The following is a 27,469-nucleotide window of genomic DNA, read 5'->3' as shown; positions in this document are numbered from 1 at the left end:
AGGCCGTTGCATGAAAAATGCTTTAATGAGGATAGCTGTTGGCGAGAGAGCAGCACGAAAGGAAAAATCACTTTGGAGAGATTCAGACACAGGAAGCTCGGCGTCGAATTGTGGGATTTCAAAGGCTAAATAGTGCTGGGCCTTCATTCGAACAAGTGGCTCAGGAGGGAGTCGTCTGGTAATCAGAGGATCGCTGGTTCGACACGCCGGCTCCTCCTGGTAAGCGTGTCAAATTGTCCTAGAGCAAGACATTGAATCCCCTAGCTGTGACCCCTAACCAATGCGCTGGTCGGCACCGTGCGCGTATCTATGTGTGGATGTGAAGGGTGGCTGCATCCCCGGGGCTAATAAGGGCACCATATCAAACGCAGCCCAATGACCAATTAAGATTTGTGTTTAGACTTTAGCGATTAGAGACAACAGAGTTTCTAATTGATCCATCGCTGTGCAATAAAAGATAAATAACTGCATTATCCTCGATTGCCAGAAGGGAGCTCTGTTCGTTCCGTCGAGAAAGGAAGGTTTTTTTGTTTCTTCCCACCATCTCTCCTCCTCCTCGGCCTTGGAAAAGGAGCTGAACAGTGACTCAGCATTCTTTACATCGAGAAGGAACAGCGTGTATAGAGCAACCCTTGAAGCCATCACACCGGATTTCTTTTTTTTTAATTCATCAACGCACGCACGCACGCACGCACGCACGCACGCACGCACGCACGCACGCACGCACGCACGCACGCACGCACACACGCACACACACACACACACACACACACACACACACACACACACACACACACACACACACACACACACACACACCCCCCAAATGAAGACGTGAACACGTGTAGGCGACGCGTGGCGCTTACCTCCTGAAAGAGCTGCGACATCTCACACACCAGACAGGAGTTTGATTGCATCTCGCACTTGTGTCTGTCCGAGAGAAAGAAGTCTCGTAGCAGCGGTGTGTGTGTGAGGGCCTGGACGATGCAGTTCATGAAACACGTGTTGCCTAAGTTGATCAACCCCCGTAAACCTGCGGGAGAAAACCAGACAACAGCTCGGTCACGACCAAAGCAGTGCATCACGGCGAAGGGCTTCAAACTAAACAGGAGCTGTATGTCCGTTCGGCTCCCTGACAGCGGAACATCAATACTGCTCCTTTATACAAACGCTATTAGAGAAATGCAATTTAAAAACACTTACCGCTCATTCTCTGACTTTATGGATGGGAACTTAAAATCAACTTGTCAGTCAGCGATTAGCAGAATGCCACAAAGTGCACCTCATAATGCCCTGCTTTCAAACTCTTTGTGTGGCCACCCCATAAAAAAGGCCAGGTAATCGAGGGGTTGGCGCAAAAGGGGCGGAACTGACATTTTCAGAATTTTACAGGAGAGCAACAATAAACTTTTGATTGTTTAAAATGATTTCAGTGACAACAGCATACATAAACCACTTGGGAATTACAGTTTTTAAAGTAAATTGCACAAACAAGAAGCACCAAGCTCAGTGAACTTAGGCCTTTGTTGCGGCCAACTTAATTAAACGTTTTGTCTTCCACCTTTATTTTCAATTGATACATGAACAAAATAAAAAAGTATGGTGCCCCCGTCCTTTTACCACATGACACAGCTTATCAAGAGCTTTTTAAATGGCATATGAAATGTACATCATCGTCCCTTTAGTGCCAAGCCCTTGTCATGGCCTGGGTGAATACTTCTTTCCAACTGGCTAGAGGGTTGTCAGCCAATTTTATGGTAATGGACGTTTCAGGTTAAAACTCCAAGGACTGCGTTTGAAAAATGTGTGAATTTTTGGGCCAGACATCAAAATGAAAAATATCCCAATATGTTAATCTTTGGCGGGTGGCCTTTACAAGATTCTGCTTTTATTGGAAATAATGTTTTTGAAGAGGCCTTCCTTGACGAGGCAACACCTCTCCGGAGACACCTCTCTGGATTATGGATGATTTGAAGGTTGGTTCTCTGCTGGATCAACTCGATGTTTGGAGTGTTAAATATTTGTCCAGTAGCATTTCCATGGGCGCCAACAATGTTGTGTGTATGGGAAGTGAAAGACACTTGGATAAAAACCAGCAATGGGGCGCTGTGTCAGGGTTCGGGTGTTGACTCGACCCAAAGCTCACATATTTTTCTCAGTGAAGACAGACCCTCCATGACATGGCGGGCGTGTTAAGGGAGGAATAGGTACGCTTTGTCTCAAGCCCGGTGTGGCTGCCCGGTCACGTTTGACCTTAGAAAAGCTTCTTGACTGAATAACCTTAAAGTGACCCCTAAACACCTTCCACAGGTTCTGAACGGTGCTGACGGAGACAAGTGGGCCTGGATAGAGCGTCTCTTGCCCACCTATGGTGCAGTTTGTAGTGATTTTCCTCCGCTTTGGATTGTGCCGTAGTAATTCTAGCTCCCTCTTGGTCGGCTCCCACGTCGTATATTTCTCCCCGATGCCTATGGACACACAGGAATACAAATATGAAGGGTGCCGCCGCTTTGATAGCCTTGTTTAAAAATGACCGGTCACATTAACTCGAGTGCACCGTACCTTGCAATTTCCAGGCTTTCCTCTGTTCTTCTTTGGCAATTTGCTCCATGTCTTTGTCGTATATGTAGTCTTGACACACAAAACAATATATACCCCCGTATAATAAGTCTATCGCTGGAAGCCAACAGGGGGGTGGGGGTGAGAGACAGAGAGAAAAAGAGAGAGAATGCACAATAATTAGAAATGGATTTTACCAGCGCGACAGCACACCTTGGGCTTTCGTTTCGACGTCCGACCGGAGTGGTGCAGCGGAGCACGAGACGAGTGGCCGCTCTGGTCTGTATTCTCCGCTCACCGCTCTATTGATCGGGGGCCTTTTTTGTCTTTTCCATTTCATTGCCTCGCGCTGAACAATTACGAGAGCGGCGGCGGCGGGGGGTGTTGGCGTAATGCTGCGCTCGCGTCTCCATCCACCCCCACCTGAGCTGTCGACAAACCAACCACCCCCTTTTCAGTCTCAAACTCCACAGCAACGGCACCTGGGATCTGTTGCCGTGACAACCCATTTAAAGCTTTGTCACTTTTCTTTTTCCTTTTTGCTGCTATTCATACTGCGAATAGAAAATTCAATAATGGGGCTGAACACAGCAGAATAGATCAATTAAGGAAATGTGAGTTTTGTTTTACTTTAATATGCGCAAAAAAAACAAGCAGGACCCTTGGTGACGGTGCGTTTAAGGTACAACCATCTTCAAAATTATCTCATCATCATACACCCTCAGAAATGATGTCATCTTTTTTGGCCAGAGCAAAAAAATGAAGCTCGCCGGGGAAGCTCATGAAGCAGAGTGCAATTTTTTTTTTTTTGAAAATCCATGAAGTCGACTCGGCGGAGGAGAGAGAACTGTTGGAGGAGTGGACAAAAAAGATGAGTGGGAAAGTGTCCAAAGAGGTAAGGATGAAGCTGTGGAGGGAGTTGAGGATTAATTTGATTAGAAGTGCAAGGGAAGAGAGCGCTAAGGCCCCCGTGGAACGCTCAAAGCTAATTACCATTGTGGATGCCTGAATTTGGGTGTGTGTGTGTGTGTGTGTGTGTGTGTGTGTGTGTGTGTGTGTGTGTGTGTGTGTGTGTGTGTGTGTGTGTGTGTGTGTGTGTGTGTGTGTGTGTGTGTGTGTGTGTGTGTGTGTGCACCCTATTGTAGGATTAATGACAAGACAATGTGCGTGTTAAGACGCGAGAACAAAAAAATAAATAAAAAATTAAGTGTTCCCGCATCCACTCAGATGTAACGACGTGCAGACCAATTTACGATTCCACTCTCAGGACAATAAGCATCAGCTCGCCCCTGCTACAGAGCCCCCTGTTATCCTTCTTGGGATTATCTCCAGATCACATAAAATAGCAATAGCTCCATTGTTCGAAGTGGGACCTGTAATTAGCATGTGAGGTTAGCCTAGCGCTAGGATTAGGGATGTCTACCCCTCCCCTGTAGCTCCACAGAGAGGAATAAAGAGGCTTACACCCATGACATTTGACTGGCTAATGCACTGCGGGAGAACGGTAAATGTTCGGCTGCGAAATGTTTCCTGAATGGAGGTTTTAGCGTTCGGTCTATGAGCGTCCGTAACCTCAGCTCCTGCGCTGATGGCTACCTCTGCTGCAAAGGTCCGGTGCATGTACAGCACGGTGCACATCGCTGCGGCGGCCTTATAAAAACAGGCCACATGGGTATGCAAGCGCATGCCCTTTCATGCATTTCTGTCCAGGGTGTTCAAGGCATCACAATTTCAGACACATTTGAATCACATTTGAGACGGAATTCTGGATAAATCACCTCGCTTTTATTCAATAACAATGAAGGTAGGTTTAAAGGTAAGCCTTAAGTAATGGGTGCAGGGCAGAGGTAAATATTAGGTTGAAATTAGGCCTGCATGATATGAGGAAAATCTGTGATGTGCGATCACGATATGACCTGCGATAAATAAACAAATATTGAGTGTGCATATTAGCTGTACAGGTCCTATGTCTTTCTGCTTTAAGAGGTGCACTGCTTACATAGACCCCAGACATTGAATAGCCTATGCCCACTGAATAAAGAAATGAAATAAATTATTTTGAACATGCTTTTATTTAAACACATTGCACATGAATACCCGACCAATTAAACAGAACATTAATTTAAATCAGAAAATATAACTATAAGAAATGAATTTGCTTAATTTCCCCTGCTCCATTTAAAATATTTTCTTCTAACCTCAACAGAATTTTAAATAAAAACTTAACTCAAATATAATCAGTTTGAACCGATTACATAATTCATTCAAATAACACTAACACGTATGTGACAGCGTTTTGGGTCTCAAGTAGGCCAAGGTAATTTTTCAGTTTTTTACAGATTATGAAAGTGGTTGTGAGCTTTCAAATTACGTGTCATACATTGAAATCTGAACAGATTTGAAGAAGATATGCGTATTTGAATGCTGGTACACCTAATCTCCTGGAGCGGGGAAAATCTTCCTGAAAGATCCTGAGGTTTTTCACACTCCAGCAGCAGGTAATGGGTGGGAACAATAGCTGGTTAACTACACCCCCAGCCACTCCTGCACTAGACTACCTGCCATGGCCAGTGGGTTATAAGTGTGTAAGAATAAAAAATAACTTCCCCTAAGCATGTTATTTATTCATTTTTCGTTAATATTTATTTAAATCATTCATTTATAAAAATATTGGAAATGAAAAATTCAAGTTAACCTTTAAGTTTAAGTTACTTTTTTTTCCTCCATTCTCAATTCATGCTCACTATAGCAGTATGACCCCGCTATTATTCTGTAACCTCTAAACATTCCCATTTCCTGCAATTATTGTTTTAGAACAACAATAGTTTAAAAAAAGTGGCACTCAGATCTTTCACTTTTCAGATCTTTCACTTTTCCAACCAACAACCAGTGCGCATTCTGGGAATTTGTATTTTCTGGCAGCACCCCGCCGCCCGCCGCCTCACGTTGCCAGCGCAGTTACACATATAAATTAGAGCTTCTGTTGCCCTCTATTTATAATCCATAACAACACGGAGATCTTTTCACAAAGAAGTGAAATTTCCAGCTTCTGGAGTTTATTTGTACTCGCTTCTTTAACAAATTGTTACGTACTGAGTGAAGCGCTTCTTCTTTGTGCCCCTTTGAGCGCGCGTCTGCGACATTTTATTTTATTTTTTCCTTTGCGAAGAAGACCCGGCGTAGCCCAGGTAAATTTATATCCTTATTTTGTCAAAACACACATTTCACATTGTGAATTTACATCACACAGAATATCGAAGGATTATCTTGATCTGCATGTGTGCATCCAAGGTACCGTAAGATCGCTGTTCAGTTGAGAGATTGAAAAAAAAAAAAAAAAACTCGAGCAACATAGGCACGATTGAATATATCATGCATTTTCAATTTCTGATAGCCCACCACTAACATTTCTGTCCCGTCTCGTCCACGTCATAGTTTTTATTATAAAACATCTATTTAAGAAGCTACAAAGCAAGAAAGTGTTGTGGCAGAAGATAGTACTGTGAATCGCGTATGTTGTTGTGTGAAACCTTTTTTTTTTGTTTTGTTTTGTTTTCTTTATGGAAGGGGTTTCAACCCAAAACTCTGCCAGTGAAACCAAAAATGCTAAACTATCACCATGCCCACACAACACAAAACCAAGCTTACTTTGGTGACAGGCATTTAATGAGGCTAAAACTGTTGTTTGTTACATTGAGTGGGTTCTTCAACATTCAAACTTTCGAAATATAAAAAATAAACGAAAAGCACATTCGAGTTTGCCGACTTGGTCCACCGTTCACCAGACGCTGTCACAAATGATTATTATCATAAACAGCACTGGCACTGTGTCCACTGTTCTCTACGGCATAGTACGCACATGTTTATTGAACACATCTAAAATTAAAATAGTATTTTATTAAAAAACAAAAAAAAATTAATCGCTCATCTTAATTTGTTACCGTTGCATTTTTGTATTTTTAAAAACAATTCCATGACAGATCCGATAGTGACAGGGCCTGTTGCTTTAAGACATTCCATTGTGGGTAATGTAGGAGCCCTTTTGGCGTGTGGCTAGAGGAGGATGCGTATGACAAATCGCTAGGAAAGGCGGTACACTTGAGTGTTATTACTTTATTCTAAAAGTTAGAACATGGCTGTCTACTACCTGTCCTCAAACAAATGCAAGTCCAAAGATTACTGCCTCACGGTGTCTCTGTGGAAGGAAATCACTAATTGTTGGAAGTTTCCAACAACAAGGTTCCATTCAAATAGACTAAATGCTGCATTTGAAAGGCCTCAGAGACATTTCGTCAACTTAATAAACTTTTGGAACTAAAATTAAATGGACACGATGGTCTTCTGCGATGTGTTTGTCACGCATGTTCATATCTCGATGTCGATGAAAATACAATTCTACCGATCAGCACTAGTTGAAATAGTGCAGCTTACGAACTATTCTATGAAGTGTTATTATAAGAGTTTCCTGTAGGTCATATTAGGTACTGTAATGGATGAAATCACTTCCCACAGAACACCCTGTCTGTCATATAAAAACGGGAATGGGTTAAGTTTCTCTTGTTTGGTACGGAACTTTGGTGGGAAATATAAGACTTAACAGTCAGAAATAGGTTCTCAAGCGAAATGAAAGTCGTTTTAAATGCTCAGGGTCCATTGTGAGCGATTGATCAACTTACCTAGGTTGTGTCTTTTGTTTTTGGCGTGCTCGTGGATGTGTTTCTTGGTGAAGCAGCCGAAGAAAACGCAGTAGAGACAAGAATGTAGCCGGTTCAGGTGGGCGCCGCACATGTGACAGATACACGACTTTGCCTGTAGGGCGCAGCAAAGAGGGGAGGGGGGGTGGAGAGAAAACAACACAGGACCGTTAGTGTGGATGGACCATGTCACCCCTTAAGCGATAAGAGAGATGGGGTAAGGTCAAGGGTAAGGGCCGGTCAGCATTACGGAAAAAAAAAAAAGATCAATATCAATATCTTTGACCAAATAGTTCAATATCACATACAATTTAACAATATTTTGGGGACAACTATTGGTGCTTTCGGGAAAGGTGGACCCCTCCACCAACAATGGAAACAGCACAGAGGAGCAAATGCATAACGCAAATACATTGAATGGCTGTTTCTTACCACCTAAATTATCAAATATGGGACTTTCTACACATCACAGGATTTACTGCTTCAGGGTGACATTGCAATTGGATGAAACAAATCTCTCTATATCCATGTCAACATTTATGTATTAACAGTAAAAATTGACAGTATAGCTTTAATTTTTAGCTCCCATGCTGCACAGGCTAAAACAAAAATGAAACCTACACCGGTCAACCAGGAGGAATACAAGTAAAGTATGTATCAAGTCTACATAACAAAAAGAGTCATTTTACCCCTCTGACATCGAAATAACTAAATTGTGGGAATAAATGAGAGGGAGGAGAGGGATAAGCCGAGAGACTATGCCAGAAGTCTGCATTTAATGCACCCTTTGGCGGAAAATCCCAGATTCATTTATAGAAAGAAGGGAAGGAGTGAGCAGAGAGGGAAAGTGGAGAGAGGGAGAGACGAGCGGAGACGTCTCTCATAAGGAAACATTAGGGGTCTTGTTAAACATTCTGACATTATCGGAGAAGAAGGAGATACTCCTCTGTGTGTAATAAGTATTACGATGCTGAAGAATATGGCGGTGCGGAAAAAGTCCACGGTCGAGCCATAAATCATTTCTATTGACACAAAAAGCCGATTCCCCCTTGTCCAGGTCGGCTGTCACTTGTAAACCCACCCAGGCACTCCAGTTAATGAACCACAGCAGAATGGGAGTGGGAGCTGGGAGAGCTGAGGGGGCCGACCAACCAGGCGTCGGCCACAGGCTATGTCGACTGACTGACGGACAACGGTGCATTGCCAAACCCGAGTTGAGCCTAAATTAGCGTGAATGTTTGAGTGCTGCCAATTGATGATACTAGTGAAGCCAGAAACGAACATACCATATATCAAGTTCTAGTTTACAAAAAAGCTGCTGCTTTTTATAAGCAGCGGCTTATTTGCCGGCCCAAAATGCTTTGCATTGGCCCGAGACCATAGATAAAGAGCGGTTAATTGTGCTTCCTCCTCCTGAATAGCTGTGTTTTGGTGTTGAGGCAGAGGCAGAAAGCACCCTGGCCCTGTTGAAAAGCGGGGGAATTGGATGATGGTGAAGATGGAAGGTGCTGAGAGAGAGTGGTCCAATCAAAGCCCATCAGAGTGCCGGCCTGTCACAATGACTCACCCTCCAAGGGGCGGGGGGAGGTGTGAAGCCAGGGGTGTAGCTCTCCATTTTTACTACTTTGTAGGCTGGAACACAGATTGTAAAACCTGTATTGCATGGTGGCGTTAGGCGTACACACACCTGACCGAACCTGACATCAAACCCTATTGTTAGAGAGCAACTGAAGTTCCAGCAGAAAACGCTTTCACTTCCTTCTCCTAGAATGACACGCTGTAGGAAAAAAGCTTGCTGGGAACAAAACAAAAGAACCATTCATGGTGAGTCAGGTGCCAAACTTGTGTTGGGTAATTTATAAAACCGACTAAGACTCAGAAACACGATGCGTTACCCCCAATTCACACCAAGAGCATTGCGGCACGTCGCGTCACCGCTTCAGATATGCTGCCATGTTAATCAATGTTGCAAATCACACCGGAAGTCAGGGGTGAAAATTAAATGAACCAATTACACTTATACATTTTATAGACTTTATATTTTACTTCATACTTGGGAATTTGTTTTCTAGACTTATTGGTCTGGTAGACCGTACCTGTTGGCAACACAGAGGACAGTGGAAGGGGAGACGGTGAACACACAGGGGGGTGGTCTCGTTGCTGCTTGGAGACAACTACGCGGAGGCTCTGGTCAAACTGACAATAGATTTTTTTTTTTGTTGTGCAATCTGTGAATTTATTTATAAGGTATAACTAAGTTTAAGATTAATGTGCTTTTTTTTATTTTTATTTTTTTATCAAATGTACAAGAATATATCCATCGCATGTTTTTTCCTCATTTAATAATCAAACCACAAATAACTGATAACAAAAAATAACCAGAAAACACTTTATTACAGCAACAACTCAATTTATATACATATATACATCGTCAAAATTTTCTTGTATCCTCCTCCTCTGGTTAATGGGATGAACCCACCACTGCCACCCCTGCCACCCCTGCCTTATCCTTCGGACCCATGGAGGAGAACCGGCACCGCCTTCCTCCTGTAAATAGCTGCAATGTGTAAATATAGATTACTCATCCCAGCAATAAAACACCTTGTATTCAAGCCAGAAGCTGCTGTGTCAAATATAAACAATAGACGCTAAACTCACAATCAAATCCGACCGCCTAAATAAACAAACAGGTCCAAATTCGAATTAAATGAAAAGGGAAGGGTTGAAAACAAAACCAAAGATTCACTTACCCATTAAAGGTTGCTACACCCCACAATTTGTAGTTTCAGTAGTAGAAAGTCTGGAGAGTGCTGCTTTCGGTAGCGCGTCGTAAACATAATGAAGACGGACTCGGTGTGAATTGACAAAACAAACTGCAAGATGTGCGTGTGACGTGATGACGTGATGCTTTTGGTGTGAATTGGGGATTAGACTCTGGGGCTAGGTATTTGCCAGGATTAGGGATGTTAACAATTAATCAACTATCGATTAATTGCCAATAAGGAGATGGAACATGGATTTCTGAACGAAAGGGGGGAGGGGAAAGAAAAAAAAACAAAAAACCCTGGCGCGAGGGAGAGGTACTACAGCAAAATAAAACAAGCGATATGTTGCTATGGTGATGATGGCAATAAAATATATCAAACAAAATGATTTCATCTGAGACACACGCGCACACGCACACACATTTTCGTTTTAATTTTATGTTTAGTCATTTTATTAGACTCTCATTGTTCATATCAGCACCAGACTTGAAATGCTACACAACATCTTGCTCATTCTGTCATGGAGGACGGCACAAAGTTAAAAATCTATAACTCGCGCAAAGACAGGTCTTGCCTCGAATTTCTCCATTTTTTAAATAAATTTGGCTAAGTGCTCCTCGCGCCAAGTCACGAGATCTCGGAGGTGCGTAGGATGTGTAGGTCCCCACACGCCATCCCCTGGTGACATCACTAGCTTTTATGTTACCAATTAATCACGGATTATTTTTGAAGGTTAACAACTGTCAAATAAGGAAATTCCTTTAAATTTGCATCACTAGACAGGATCTCACGATTTGATTTGGATACAAACCGGTCACTATACGATCTAATGTTTAATCCAATATTTATGAGATGGCTCGCAATACAGTTCTTTATGGATATTTTGACATTTAATAGACAATGAGAATTGCTACCAGCTTTTCAGTGTACCATATGATGGACCATCAAAGTGGAATAAAGAAATTAAATATTTCTATTCATTTGTGACTATGGCAGTATTTAAATTACCCAACACAGCCCTATTAGACTCGTATTTTACTAAGCTCTGGACTCCAGTCTGAAATATGAAAATAAATCAGGTACAAAACCTCAGTGGCATAGCAGACGCATACAACTGTTCAAACAGATCCAGACGGTCAGATAGCCGGTCCCCGACGCAGGGCTTTGTTATGGCTCTGCCTTAGCGGACACTGGTTCATTGTGATGATTGTGCAGTACGGGGGACATTTAGAGATGTGGACAGTAATCGGTTTTTATTCACACTGGCCTGCTGGGCAGCCAACTATCTGTGTGTGTGTGTGTGTGTGTCTCTACAGTGACAAAATGGACAAATGAGCAATGGTCGAAATGCACTCACTGACTGATGCAATAGCGGAGATCAAGACGAGTATATTGCAGCATTAAACTTGCAAAGCACCTCACTAACAACGGCAACAAAGGATAGGGATGGGGTTCAAATAAGCTTGATGCCATTTTGTTCTTGAGTAATGAACACAGTATAAAGCCAGTTCAGGAGTACAGAATAATCTACTCAAGTAGTACAACTGAAATGGTTCCCAGATGAAGATGAAGATATAAAAAGGTAGTCCATATTAGATGAAAACAAGATACTTTAGCTTTTGTTGAAATTTTTCCCACCGACATCCCATCGAGAGGTCTCCCCAAACCCTTGATTCCCTGTCTTTTGTTGCCTCGACACTCGCTCCTCAATTATTCATCTTGAGTGGCGACGCCTTGGCCTGCCACTCCTCCTGCACTGCACCAGGACTCCCCAGTCGAAACAACAGGAGGCCCTGCCAACGCTGCATCCATCCCGCCCCTTTTTATTTTATCTCCCTCCCAGGCCTCCGGTCCTTTACTGGGCTAGGAAATTCAGCCACACAAGCACACACCTAGCGCACACATATATAAACAGGTTCTCGGGACAGTCATTTCCTCAGTGTCAGCACTCTCGAATCTGTCCGCCCGGGGCTTTTAATGTCCTATTAGACCGGCTATTGATCAGCCGCTGGCTGAGATGGCTGGAACAAGTGTTGGACAGGTAGCTAGCTATGTATTGCCCTGGACAGGCCCCTGTCGCCATTCCACTCCACCCTTACGCCTTACCTTGTCCGAAGCAATAACCCACGTACGTACAAAGCTGTTGATTAACAGAAGCAGGAGTCTAGGAAGGCATCAGTAGGATTATAGATCTCCAATATTTGCTACAGAGTGAGAATCAGGTTGCATTACATGCCTGGTTGGATTTGATGGTTTTCTGCTGCCGATAATGATGACGCCACTCCGAAGAAGATGAAGGCGTTAACCGTGTTGTAGATCTTAGCGGCAGACCAGACTTGCGGGAAGTTGCAGTTAAAGCGGCCCGGCCTCACACTCAGACTTTTGCTTCTGTGCCACATCTGGCCTTCCCTCAATCTTGTTCCATTATCCCTCCCTCGGTGCCAGGGCTGATGCTTTTTCATACGTTCTGGCGGGGAAAGTTAATATGATAGGGCCGTGACCGCGGAGAATGGGAGAGCTGATGATGTCAACATGGGTCTATGCTCTGCCCGAACATCCTCCGGCTCAGGCTCAAAATGAAAGCAAGATCTACTTTGAGAGATGAAACAATTACTGGGAGCCATTTGTCCGGCGCACCTTAAGAATATCAATCTTTCCACTTCTCCCTTAGAATAAATTTGTCATGCAAACCAGTGAATGAGTAGGACTGGGTGTTGGGGACGATCAAACAATTTGATTTGGATACAATGGGTCATGATTCAAGTCCATATCGATTCAATCAGCTGTTTATACATTGCATTACATTTCATACATAATGGGAAATGCTGCCAACTTTGCAGTGTACCATCTGACGTGCGTTACAAATATATTAATAATAATAATTAATTTATATAGATATTTCAACATAAATCTAATACAGCAATTAAATATTTCAATTAATTTGTGACTATGGTGGTGAAAAATGGTAATAAGTATATTACAATATTTAAATCGAGTCGGTGATTGAAACAATACAACTGAATCGAAGCACCGCTTTTATTAACACAGCCCCACAAATGAATGCTGTTAACCATTGTCAATTTTGAGATAATTAAATTATAGAAAACAATACATTTATAATGTTTGGCTGGATTTTAGCTACCAGTAGCTCCCAAGCTCCATATTTGAGAGCCCTGCTCCAGCTACTGCATACACTAGGAAGGGGAAGGGAGGGGAAAGTTGACGCAGCCTCCGCTATATGAGCGCAGTGACTAACCGTGTCTCATTCTATAAGCTCAGAGCCAGCTTCACATGCACTGTCACACAAAAAGCTCTCTCTGCCTTTCACGTTCTCTCTCTGTCAACACTCTGTATAAACCCAAACACCTCTGAATAATGCCCCATGACATGAAGAATTTGAAATGTTCAATGACCTTGCTGGATATTGTGAGGATAATTTAATGTAAAATGTGTCATGGGAGTAGTGGCAATAATAGCACTAATGTTATTCAAAGTGTGGAAAAGTGGAAACCTCCCAAAAGTAATCGCCTGTATGTCTTTCTAAAATTTAGACTGAGGTTCTGATTCACAGTTTTACTGATGATTTGAGCAGGAGGGTGTTGAAAATGCTCGAATGGCCAGTAGCGCAACAATGTCCATGGGAAAAATGAATAGCTTACTTACTAATGGAAACCTCACACCCCAACATACCTCTGCGTACTTCTCTCTGTGGGAGACCTAAACAGTTCTACCTCAATCTGTGAAATTAGTTGCTTTGCAGTGGACTTTTCCCTTCAGCGGCATTCCTGAAAGCAGCTCCATACAATCGACATATTCCTAATCACAAAAAAGATGACAACATATATGCAGAAATACCTCGACACACCCTCAAACCTCAGCTTGCTTCTAGCCTGCAAAGGCAGTAGACCAGTGGATGCACACACACACACACACACACACACACACACACACACACACACACACACACACACACACACACACACACACACACACACACACACACACACACACACACACACACACACACACTTCTATATTTAATAGGAACAAGCCTGGGGTTGGGGGAGGGGAGAAGGGAGGCTGATGGTGATGCTCCAGAAACTGCGCTGCCTACTGACCCCTGGGGGTCCATGCTGTCAGGACTCTTGGCTGGATGATGTTGTCGCACCCTCATCCCCCCCATCCTCCTCTGCCTCTGGCAGCCTTATTGTCCCTTTCTCCCCACTGACTAATGCCTGGCCTGTCAGTGTCAGATAGAGTATCACCGTGCTTCCTTGCCTGGACACACGATATCACTGACTCTTCCCCCTCCCGCTCCTCGACTCCTTCCTTTTTTAACGTGTCCAGACACACGGCGACGATCAGACACACGGCGACGATCAGACACACGGCGACCATCTGACACGATCCTCCCAGCGCTTCGGTCCTGTCGCATTCCCCTCGTTATCTCATTCGCTTTAAATTAAAAAGCATGGCTGAGATAAGGGTGCAGCATGGTCTTAAACTGTCATCGGACAACACAAAGCGCCGTGAGGTTATGGAAAGATTCTTTGGATCAATTTTGTTGGAGACCGTCCCCCGGAAATGGGGGCAGTCCCCAGAAATGGGGGCAAGAGAATGCGGTACCCGCATATGGTTAGGGCATGGGAGTGGGGTTACCGTATCATACTGTTACTGTCATTGACAGTAAAACATTAATTAAAATAATAAGCAACAGCTCTATATTTGTGGCTCAATGTCTTACCAAGGGTGCAACCCTTCTCAAATCAAATAATTTGAGAAGGGTGCTACTGCTACCCAAATAATTTTGGGTAGCAGTTTGGGTTCAACAGGGAGGGAAAAGTAAACCATTGCCAATTGAAATGTACAAATCATGGAAATTGCAAGAGCATATGTGAGTTAACAGCCAACATGTTAGTTGATAGATAGAAATAGTTGATAGATAGAAATAGAAAGACGCAGAAAAGCTATGCAGGGACTCAAATGTTAGGAGGCAAACCATGGAGTTGTTGGTTTGGAAACCACTTCACCTTTACCCAATATTACAATTACATAACAAAGAATAGGGGTCTCAGTCTCAATTTATAGCGCAAACTTTTTTCAATTTCACTTTAAAAACACATTGACCAGATTTGCAGGCTAAGCTGAAGGGGGTTCAGCTGCTCGAGCAAAATCCATACTGAAAGGCTTGGTTCGTAACACTGTATCTTCCATTATAGCGTTATGCCCTAAACCTTCATGCAGAGGCTCTGAGAAGCGGAGTGAAGGGGAGCAGCTTTGAAGCCATGATCAAATGGGAGCTTGATGCTTAGGAAGAGTTCTACGGGAGATGCATCATTTGACAGCAAAGTAGATACTTTGGCATGCAAGTTCATGCATGTTTGTGTGCAAATCCAAATTAAAACTCCCGCCCCCTTGGGGAGAGGAGGCAACATTTATTCAGCGTTAATTTGCAGAGATCAAATGGACATGGCAAGAGCGACTCGCTGCCTTGAATAGTTTTAGCTGAATTTCAGAGCATCAATAAAGCACTGCTGCATCGCTGATTTTGAATGTTAGAACATTGCTTGAAAAATGAAATCAAATGTTGTGTGGGTTGCCATTCAGAGCTTTTCAAACACAAGAACACAACAGAAACATAAAGAAAGCTGCTGTACTTCCTCATAGAGAGAATCACAAATAGGGGAAGGCAGACCCACCGTGCCAGAGCAGCCAACTTGCATTTATCCAATTTGCCAGTGAGTGGGATGAAACTGAGGCTCAATGCAAATAAAAGGAGGAAAATCCAGGCTGCAAACAACACCATGTGAAAACAAATACGTCGGTAGAGATAGGCCAGATAAAGCAGGGGGCAGCGAGAGAGCGTGCGTTGCTGTGTGCACAGATGGTTAACTGTCGAGTCCCCGTCTAACAAAAGGCTGCAAGATCATTTGTCAAGCTTCACAGTTACCAGATGCCTTACACCAAATCCTTCTGCTGAACAAACACATGCAGATATACGCGCGCACACACACACACACACACAATTGGGAGTAGGGCTCACATGACTCACGCCGCGGCGTAGGCCATTTGAGACGCTCCTCTCGGAGCCAAATCCACTGACCGATGGGATCACATGATCTCTTATTCTTCCCATGGCACCAATCGGAGGCCCCAGAGCCCTAAACAGGAACAAATTACCTCTAGGAAAATCTATAAGCATTAGGCCAACCTATAGATAGGGCAAGTTGCTGTGGCGGGACTATTAACGTACAAAGTCTCCTTTAAAACACTGTACAAAGCAAAAGTAGAGCATGTAAGGAATTGTCAAGCTCGTGTCAACAGTCAGATCATCAACCCTTTCAAGAGGAGAACAGTTTCCACTAGACCGTTTGAGACCTGGTGGTATGCTCCAAAAGAACCCTTAACTGGCTTTGGCCGGATGGAGCAGGATAGCAAGGACTACCGTTTGCCTTGAGAAAAATGAACCACAAATTGTGCACAAGATACAAAATGCTTCCGCGTATCATTGTTTATTAAGTAAGTTTATTTTGTAATACTGTGTTTGAGAGTAGCCTGCACACCCTCTACTAATCTTTTTCTCTTACTACAAACTAAATAAGAATCTCATTCCTTGTTGCTGCAGCCTGGCCTGGGAGGTGAGCACAATTTATCATGGGCATTAGTGTGTTTGCTGCCATCCTTAACCTGACAGAAGTGCTGAAATGTCTATCTGTTAAAACTACATCTTACAGTGGGCCGACTATGCTCCTTTTTACACACGTTAATATAGGTCTCTGACGTCCCCAAAACAAATTTTAGAATTTTTTTACTGAAAATGCAACTCAGATTTTGCATTAGAGGCTTCTTACATGCGTCCAATCCACCCTGTCCGAAAACAAGCTGTCACAGTCAGAAGACCCACCTTCCTGAGGCCCCTAGTTCTGGAAGCCTGAGAGTAAATGGTGTTTGAGCACAAGTTCTGGGTTAGTGAGCCAATGCGGTTTGAGCTTGGCTTCCAGGTTTCATTCTATTTACTCCGTAACTTTCTCTGATTTCACCATATCAGTCTACCAAAATCTGTTTCCGAACAAATGTGAGACGAGAAATTTGCAATCGAGCTGCTGAATCGTCACTCATAATAGATCTACGAGGCCTTATTTAAAAGTTTGTTTCTACTTTCTTTGCCGTGCTCCAGGCTTGTGGGAAACACAGAAAGACTGGGACTGTCGGACGCTGGGATTTGTTCCTTCATGTCAACGTTAGAAAATAAAATAAAATAGATACATCTACAATAAAAACATCATTTTTATTGGTTTTGTTTGGAGAAACTCACAGCGGATCCGATGGAGCAGATGACCAAATAAAGAAATCCATGACAAGCTGACGTCAGCTCGTGCAGAGAGTAGAAAAAAAACCTTTGAAAAACGAGCGGTTGGAAGCCTGACCATTTTGTTCAAAGCGATTACTTTGTCATTAGTTTACCTCATTATTTGACACTTTGGCCAGGTCTAATATGAACATCACACAATGTAACATTATATATATGACAGAAAATATGGAAATGCATAATAGGGTCCCTACTATTAAAAAATAAACAAAACAAAATAAAATAAATAAATAAAAAACTCACGCACCAAGCAGTCTCGGCACAGCAAAGTGGAGAGGCTCCCAAGCAAAAATTTATTTCGGAATGAATTGGTGGTGTTACAAATTAATTGGGGTTCTTATTGGCCTGGCAGCCCACAATGCCTGTACAATTATAGTGGAAACAATGGGACACAGAGTCATCTCCTGGTCCCGGGCAAGACGGTCACTTGAATACAGCATTAACAATGGGGAATAATTGAGTGTCCACACTATAGGTGATAGATTGCCTCTTGGTTTTGGGCCCAGGCAACCCCCAGAGTGTGACTGACAGCTCATTAGCCAGATGGTGACATTAGCGGAGGGCTAGAGACGGGACTTATATGTTGGCAGGGGGCATGGCCAGAATGCCTTGCAGCAGCATTGTCTCCTGAGTGCCTCAAAGGCAGTTAAATGAAAGGCCCTATCTCCTATTTATTTATTTCATCCTGTTTATTATAAAAAGCTCCATTAGCTAATGCTAGTGCATTAATGTCCAAATTCTTGTCTGAGGGAGGACTGGAAAAACAAAGAAAGCAAAATGGGGTTCAGTGGTGAGTTTGTACTTCCCCCGTCGAGGGGCTAAAAGCAGAGGTAAGTGCAGCTTGCACAACCATATACACATCATCCATACACTTTCTCAGTCACAAACCTATGTTACTCAAACCCAAGTAAAAAAAATATAATAAAACATTACCAATCACAATAATGCTAGGGTTCTCACAATGAACCCAACCAATCAGAATAACGGCCACACAGAATGGGGCACATAAAACGGTGACAACTAAAACACTACACGACCGTAGCAACAACCCAGCACCCCCGCCCCACAGACACACACACACCCCAAAAAGGGAAAACTGAGCTGCTGTCGTCTAACATAGTCCATGCATTTTTCATGAGACTCGCCTCTGTTGCTTCTCTGAAGGCGAAGTTTAACTGTGTCATTAGCATGCATCATCCAGCGTACCTCCTCAATCACAAAAGCTAATTTTGTATCAAAATTCTTACATAGTTGACCGGCGCAGCGCCCTAGCAGCATAGTTCCAATGCGTAGGCTACACAAAGCCCTGGCCTTATGCCAAACAGCCTTTTTCTTCTAAACATCTCTCCTGTTTTCTCCTTCTTTGCCTTCTTCCAAAGGAACTTTATATAGGAAAAAAAAGGCATTGTTGCAGAACTCATCCTGTACGGTCAATGCGATCGGATGAATGTCAAGTAAATTCCACTTCCAAACTGCATCATTAAAATATGCTGTTGGGAACCATATGGGGCCAAAGAAAAAACACAGCCACATGATCCTTAAGGCAAGTGGAGGACGATTCTTAAGGGTAAGCAATAATGGGAGGAAAGGAGCGTGGAGGGTAACCAACAAGGTGGCATTCCAGGCTTAAGATTACTTTGGGAGGAGGTTATAGGCTGAGCCCCATTTGTTTAGCCTGAGTCACCCAGCCAGCGCCATGCTGACAGACTGACTGAAAGCCACATCAGACAAGACCTGGGAGTGAAAGCGAAAGAGCGGGGGCGGGAGAAATAGGCCTGGATGAGGGCCAGAAACCATCGTCTGACATCACCCAACCCACTAACTCTTGTACGCTGAAGCCGCAGGGATGAGGATAAGGGAGAAAAAAACGAAGGACAGACTGAGACAAGGGGAGAATAGGTGGCTTGGTCATTTTGGCAGACCATCGCCGAGGACCTTGCAATGAAATTACTATGAATAGGATAACGATTACACAATGCCATGGACAATCACAATTCAACTAAAATTCAATTTGCAACGCACAATATATTGCAAAACAATATATATAGGTTTTAGCAAAAAGCTAAAAAGTTGACTACGAGATAAGAGAAGAAGACGTAGGAGTGAGGCCGAAGGAGGCACTAGTGAGGTCTAAGATGATGGAAGATCCTGGTGCTTCAAACGTATGCTGATGAGTCAGGGAGCAGAACTGTGATGTGATGGAGAGTGATCTGACAGGGAGCTCAGTGTACGGCGCAGGAATCAGCTGCTCACTGGGAAGGGCTGCAGAGTGTGTGTGTGTGTGTGTGTGGGCACAAGGAGAGCAGCGGGGAGAAACAAGAATGAGCGCGGCGGCAGCAGAAGAAAAGCAAGCGAATGTGTCATCCTTGACAGAAATACATCCGCCCTCTCCTACTGTCAAAATTCTTAGCACAGCCAACGACTGCTTTCTCTCTCTCGTCCTACAGTTCTCCCATGTCGCAATCAGCGGTACCGGGGGAGGTTGAGGGGGTTGAAGGGGGTCGGAAGAAAATGGCTCCTATGATTAGATGGTATGTTTTCACAAAACAAGATGAAAAATAAGTCTGTCTTTGGACTCTCTAATCATAACCCAGTCGCTGCGCCACCTCGGCTGTAAAAGCAGTCAACATCCTTTCGGTTCATGGTGGTGAAATCAGACCGAACGTAGCATAGCGGCTTCTAGCCGCCTTGCAGATTCCTTTGTGGTGGTGGTGGTGGTAGTGCTTGGTTGAGGTGGCACCCGTCTCTTTAACCAAAACATAACACTAGGTGCTTGGACCAGAGCTGTAACCGTGCAGTTCGTACATCCAAATAGAAGAGGACACAAAGTAAATAACCGGGGCCCTCATGAATATTCACGCCATTGCTTCACATCCATTCATAGGCTATGAAATATGAATAGCCCGGGGGCTGAAGGAGAAGATTAAAAAAACAAGGGAGAAAAGGGAGGCAGAATCCATCACTGTGTTGTGTTGGCAGGCTTCTGTGCACTTCTGCTCAAGTGGCACTGACCATTCTGGTGGAATTTCAACATCAATTAAGACAAATAAATAAGAGAAGGGGTTCAGGAGGAGGGAGGAAAAAAAACACACCATTGCTTGCTTGACAGAAGAGACAAGAGACATGCACGTTCGCCATAGACAAATTACGAAAGGAAGGTCCACAGGGCGGGGGAACCATGAGGAATGGAAAGGGGAAGTAGTGTACCATTACAGATTCACTTCCTCCTCTGCGATCATAAAGAGGAACCATCTTGGGTAAAAACGGAACAAATTAATGGTGAACATGGAAAAATAAGTGTTAATAATTACCAAGCATCCCCTCAAGGTATATAACTAACCAGGCCTGCAGTAGAATGGCACTATGAAACAGTCAGGCAGAGCCATTAGCCTTTCATTTGGCGCTCATTAGCCGAGGCAAGGACGAATTGGTATCATCTATTTGTTTTTCCTCACCATCACCTTTAATGGGCCATCGTTTATGAACCGCTCAATTTGCCTTAATTGGGGAGTTTTGTATCCGTGCCACAAACAAATGGCACCGGGTCCGAGGTGGCGATTGTTCCTGTGCAGTGGACGGTTACCGCTTTTGGACCCAAGGAAGGATAGGAATCCCTTCTGACAAACCGGTTATAGCCAGACTTCCGAGTATGTCATTGTTCAGAATTGTAAGGCCTTTCAACAAGGGCGGGCTTATTAAAAACGATCAATGTGTGACAGCAGTGCGCCTCAAAAACTTTGTTCCTAACATTTTGTTCCACGCCTGGGATTCAGACTGTTCACGGCGAGCAGGTGACAGACATTCCCGCAATGCTCTTGCACTACCGACTGGGAATTACTCTTCACTGGAGGCGGCGACGGATGGCATCTTGCAGCGAGGTTGTTCAGGACAGTGCCAAAGATGAATAAATAAGAAAAAAATAAATAAAAAAAGAGGAACGGGCAGCTAACGCAATATCAAAAAAGAAGATCTGATTAGGGATGAGTACAAAGTAAAATAACACCTTTTCCCTACCTCGGAGTGATGCGCTTTATTTCTTCATCTATCCAGATAATGTATCGCTGCTGTTTTGGCCGAAGGTAAAGCTGTCATAACACTATCTGCTAAGCTTAAGTGAGTTTTAGCGACCTTACAAACGTCGATACAGACAAAATAAGCATGGCATCTTTTTTTAAACAAGGACATCTTTTTTAAACAAAGACAAAGAATTTAACGTGCATGGTTGGTTGCCCATCCTTCAATTTTGTCCACAAACCAACGCAGCAAGTTGCATGACAACAATGCCGCTTTTGGACCGAAAAAGTGGATCGTGGTATATGCCGTGTGGCATTTTGGGAGAGGAAATTTCAGGATTCATGCAGAAGGAATACTCTCGACCCCGCTCTCTCAATCTGTAGCAGGACTTCACCAAACGGGCCCTGGGCATCCAGGCCCAGGCAGTATATCAAACAAGGAACTGTTCATAAGAAAATAAAATTGAGCCCACACTCATTAGGTGATTGTCTTGAATAGCTTCCTTGTAAGCTATTACAAGCCTGTATTTTACAAGTGTAAAGGGTCCACCACGCCCTGCTAATCCAAGGTATCTGATGTATGAGTATTTCTATTTATGCATGTTTAAGACATTTAATTCCAGTTACAGCCTAATTTAGACCAACTTTGCCAAGATTCTTTCTTATATCGATATAATTTAAGCAATGATATGATGTGTATATATGTAGTTTGCAAAGGTTGGCAATTTGAATAGCCAGGACTTCTACTCTGTGAGGTAAGTGCTGGAGGTGCGTAAGTTCAGGTAAGTTTCATTTAGGAGGATTTAAATGTATATTTGATACAACACAGTCAATTCATTCTATTATATAATTATAGAACCCAGAATCGCGATTGTGGCGCCGCCCCTTGGGGCTGTCTGCGCGAGCACCTTGTGTCGATTACGCAGATTTTGGTATTTTTTGGTATTTTTAGAGCTTATAGAGCTTATTGTGTGTAATCACCGGGTGTCATGACATTTCACTGCATATATGTATGACCGTATGTATATGTATGTGACAAATAATCTCTTGAACTTGAACTATCTATAAATGGCTACATTTAATTTGTTGATCTGTGTGTGTTAGTAACAAAAAAATGGCCATTATCCCAGGCGCAGTTTTCACGTGCCGAAATGCTTAATCTGCAAGAAATATTCTAAACCACGAAAAGGAAACCATCTGGGTGTTGTGACGGCCAAATGTAAAAAAAAACCCATCTCACTTGAAAAGTAATTATGGCAACTACTGGGTCACCGTTATGTACAACGCTGTTGCCTGTTGCTAATCTGCAGGAGAACATGGCTCAGTAGGAGCCTACAATGAGTGCTGGGTTAATTAACATGTGAGGCAACGAGTCCAGCGAAACGATAAAGGCACCGGATCTCCTGGAGAAGAACGAGGCTTCCGGGGGTTACATTAGTGAGCAGACACAGGAGGTTATGCAGTGTAACACAGGGCAGGGGTCAAAGCAAAGAATGTCCAGGCGTTGCGGTCGCGGTAAGGGGGAAAGAAATCGATCTCGTTGCCGGCCCTACCCTTCTGTGATGCCGCCACCGTGTGCAGCCGCTCCTTCCTATGTCATAATGTAGGTCGGAATTAGGTTAGCTATTATGTTCGGTTTCGTAACTATTGTGCATAATCTGCGTGCGTAGCGGAGACATTTCACTGCATATATGTATTAAAGTATGTATATGTATGTGCCAAATAAACCTCTTGAATCGAATGCAAACCAAGACCATATCCACTTGTGTGCGTCCTGAATAAAGGCTTAGTCTCAGGGAGTTGTTCTTAGGCACATCTCTGATCCGGCCCTTGTACAAGATAATAAATTCACGTTGAGACCAAGAACTTTTTCCTCTTCATTGTTTATTAGAAAACAGGGCATTCAGCAGAAGATTTTTTCTAACAACAGCTTTGTCCCAGTCTAAGAGGAAAACAACGGCTGTAATGGTTTCTCCGCGCCGCTTCACTCCCCCCACCCCCTAGGGGAGATTCGGCAAGAGGATTGGGTGTCATGTAAGGTTGACTCGAGTTGGATGAGGCTACGCTATTCTTCAGTCCAGTGGTTGATGCGCAAATAAATATTACCGTTTCCTGCCCATCTGATAGCAGGCATACACAGAATATCCATATCCGACAAGAGCCCCTCGATGCTCAGTCCGAAAACGTATTACGCAAGGCTGGGATATTTGGAGATGGGCGTGCACGGTATAGAACTCTTTCGAAGGCCTTAACAATGACCTTAAGCGAAAGCTGCTGCCAAGGTCCCATTTGATCTGCGGTGAGAGAACCCGTCCGACCGTCATCTGCCACTTCCATATTCCCCGACCTCTATTGCTTTACTCTGTTTCCAAAACAGACAGCGATGTAGTTCACCCATCACAATAAGCAAGAGGGCAGCATCAGAGACTTAGCGCTTCATCACTTTTAAATTAAAAAAAAAAAAAAAAAAGCAGCAACACCAAAAGATGGAAACGCCCTAAGGTGCAGGGCTGTGGTGTCTGCAACACTGGCCCATTACCACGCCCTTTTTCCATCACGTTTAGAAAATCCGCCCGTCCACCTCTCAGGTTGAAGAGGAAAAGTAACGGCATCCTTTGGAGCAACATCTTATCTGCTGTTGTTTACAATTCACCGCTGTGTCTCAATATAAACGGCGATCCTTGAATACAGAAGACACCCGAATCGAATATATTGTGTTTTGAATTTATTCTGAGCCACAACAGCGTTTGGAAGTTGCCTTCAGTATTTCTAATGTCTTCTTCGGTTACACTCCTTGGACCATTTCAGCGCTGACACGGCAGCTACGTTTTGAGCCGCTGCTGTCGCGGAGGAATAACAGGGGCCAAAACAAAAGTAGATCGCGAGGACATGTCACCTTATCATAAAATTAAAAAAAATAAAAGGAAGTTTCGTCACTGGGACATTGCGGCCCAACGCGGCCCGAGCGACGGGCCTGGCCGCCGCCCTCACATTTCATCCTTCCGCCGGAATCACGGGAAGACGGAGGAAACGAGGCACAGGTCTGATTTCTTCCACGAAATAAGGCGACGTAATGCTAGCGACCGAATGAAAGAACAGCAGTGGGAGGGAGGTAGAGGGGGAGCGGGGGCAGGAGGGGGAGAGGAGGAAGCCAGGGTTCAGTATATACTCATCTGGGCTCTACGTTAGTCAGTGCAAGGAGGGGGCGCGGTCCCGAATCAACTCACCAACGGTGTCCATCCCGCATCGCTCTGAAGGACCTGTCGCGTCACAACAAAATAAAAAAGATGCACGACACGTGTGAGAAAACAAGCACAGCGTGGATAACACCACCGTCCAACTGTGCGCGGTGTCGCCCGTCGAACACTGTACGGGAGGGCTGCATGATATATTGTTACAGTATTGCCGCGCGATGCGCGGGATTCAGCAAATCAACTCAAACGCGCCACGTTGCGACTGTTTTGCTGCTCGATGTGAAAGGAAAACTCACCCGGTTCTCATTTTCTACGACCAATCTACGAGAGGAGTCTGTCGGATATAAGATCATTTACTCTAATTTAAGGGTTATTTTCCAAATTTCCATGAACCGTGGATTCGATAAGCCATGTGCATTTCGATTCCTGATTATTGGTTCCTATCTTTTGAACATTTCAGTTCTGCCGCCGATTTGCGACATAGCGATGGAAACTGTGTTGGGATGCAGACAGACAGACAGACAGACAGACAGACACACACACACACACACACTTGTGTTTACATCCTAGAACATGGCCGACCGCAGCAAACGCTTGAAGGTTTGGCTTAGCATCACTCAATTAATATATATTTTATAATAAAAATTTCCATTATTTACTTAAATAGTTTGTAATTTTTGTTGATCATTCCTTACAACAAAGAGTATGTTTGTATTTTTTAAACAGTTGACAGTTTACTGATTATAGCCTAAATGTGTCAAGAACAACTATTATTTTTATTTTCTATGCAGATGCACTCCCCTAGAAAATCAATCCTATCATTCTAGCATAATTAATTATTTCCAAATAGAACTATACAACTGATCTATTGAAAATTCCTGTATATCGTGCAGCCCTACTGTACACACTACAGTCCTGCCTACTGTATAAAGACATATTCCTGTACATACACACATTCTTTGCTTATATTCGGATATTTCTTGAATCTTGAAACTTCCAACACTGCTATCTCTGCCTTAGGATTTGCAAGACGTTTGGGGTGTGAGCACAAAAGAAAATACCAAAAGGTGAACCCAAAAACTATGGCGTTGATTACAGTGCCTGTAGTGTGTCACGGAGGGTGCATGGAGGGGCAAACGTGTGCATGCGAGGACCCAATGAACTGGTGTGAAAGCAAAGAGCCAACTGGTCCCATCCACACCTGAGCCCTGACCGGCTTCAAAACAAAGAGGGTTAGCGTTAGCAATTAGCAATAACTCTGCCTGCATCTCCACCAGTTAGCGGGCTAACTAGAGTTAGCAGGCGAACTAGTAGGAACCGTTTAAGCACCGAGTCCCTCCATCCAGACCAGGTTTTGTTTTTTTTAGCCTTACTCTATATTGACAATTTGTCTGGGTTTCTTTTGTGCATATTTCGGTAGAATGTATATTGACATTTATTTAAATTGGGTTGTTTTTTTTTTTAATTCGTGAGTCAATATAATAAAATATTGACTCACGAGTAAAAGCGATGTTGAATGTCTTATATTATTTTTATTGTGTATTGTGAGATTTTGCTATTTCTTTTTGGTTTATTGCCATGTTTTCTATATTCGTGTTGTTTTACTTGTATTGTATATTGTCATTTTTAAACGTTCCATTCAATTCACAGGTTTATTGCACGTTGGCACATTGGCTACTTTTTGTGTATATTTAAGGTTTACTGCCCGGTGCTTCATTTCCTATTTTTTATTTTTAGGATTAACATTTTAGGAGTAGCATTTCGCCAATTGTATCTTATGTTTAGGTCATTTCGGACGTTTCATCGGTAATAGTTTGTTATTGTTGCGTGTTGTTTTGCCGTGAGCTGCTGTGTAAGCGCCGTTTCCCTTCGGGGATGATGAAAATATCTCCCCATCTTTCTATTTCTCGGAGCCGAGGCTCCGGTTCCCCCCCTCACGGCGCCGACAACCGTCCCTTTCCGTACCTTTCTCCTGCGGGTCTCGGCGGTTCCGCTCCACACAAAGCACTGGTAGATGACCCGCAGGTTCTGCTTCCAGTTGTCCACCTTGTAGCCGCTCACATGGGAGCACCCGGCCGGACTCATGACAGACGCACCATCCAGGTCGCGGTGCTCCGGTTCGCGGTGCAAACAGCCCCCTGCTTGTTGTTGTTTGATTAGCTATCTGGCTAAACTAGCACGGGGGGACGGCTTCCGTGGTGAACGGGGACGCGAGCCGAGGGGGGATCCGGATCCGGCGTCGGACATCTGTTACACCGCACTCCTGTGGTCCGACCGCCGGTGTGAGTCGGTGCAGCTATCCGGGAATTGAACGCGGTATCCGCGCGGTTTGCTCCGCTCCGCTCCCACTCGCTCCGTTAGCTAGCGCGCTGTTTGAAGCTAGCTCGGCTAGCGCTGAGCCACGGGCTCCACAGTGGCGACGCCAGGCTCGCGAGCGACCCGTTCGCGGCGAACGACTCGCGGAGCGACCCGGGCGTCCGGAGTCACTCCGGCGAAAACGGCCAATGTTCAACTTCCAAAGTGGAAAGAACGAAGAACACCGAGGAGTTTCACGACGTGCCGACGTCGCGTTGAACTCAAGCCGCTCCGGTCGTACTCGTGTGAGACATTGTACTAAAGGTGTGTTTAAACATACGTTTGGTTCGTTTTGAGGAGAAAAACATCGACTATTTGAGTATTGACATCGACTCCAAGTCCCAGAGCGTATTTGCCACATGCGTGGTCCAGTAATGTTGAAAGTGAATGTTAATGCTTCGATATATTTTCATAGACGTATTAACGCTCAACTTGCAGCGTACGTGTCACTGCTATACGAAAGCTGCACTTAAATCAGGACACAGTACGCGCACCTTCCCTCCATCTATTCCATTTTATT

At 43.9% G+C, this 27,469-nt stretch overlaps 1 protein-coding gene across 2 annotated transcripts in view; it reads right to left on the bottom strand.

Moving 5' to 3' along the window:
* usp22 (ubiquitin specific peptidase 22) overlaps positions 1-26,894 on the bottom strand; it is a 38,307-nt gene extending 11,413 nt beyond the window's left edge. Inside the window, exons 1-6 of one of the 2 annotated variants that reach the window (XM_080009085.1) lie at positions 26,560-26,894; positions 24,628-24,660; positions 7,236-7,368; positions 2,563-2,676; positions 2,367-2,468; positions 867-1,033 (exon numbers count right to left, since the gene is read on the bottom strand). In XM_080009085.1, the coding sequence (XP_079865211.1) occupies positions 867-1,033; positions 2,367-2,468; positions 2,563-2,676; positions 7,236-7,368; positions 24,628-24,660; positions 26,560-26,679 (669 nt within the window). In that variant the 5' untranslated portion in view covers positions 26,680-26,894. The remainder of the gene's footprint in view (positions 1-866; positions 1,034-2,366; positions 2,469-2,562; positions 2,677-7,235; positions 7,369-24,627; positions 24,661-26,559) is intronic. The other variant, XM_080009084.1, reaches the window with a different exon arrangement.
* Between the last annotated feature and the right edge of the window lie 575 nt (positions 26,895-27,469).

The sequence above is a fragment of the Zeus faber genome, assembly GCF_960531495.2.
Source record: "Zeus faber genome assembly, chromosome: 11".
NCBI lineage: Eukaryota > Metazoa > Chordata > Actinopteri > Zeiformes > Zeidae > Zeus > Zeus faber.
The sequence above is the reverse complement of the archived record's forward strand: the minus strand, read 5'-3'. Positions and strand labels throughout refer to the sequence as shown.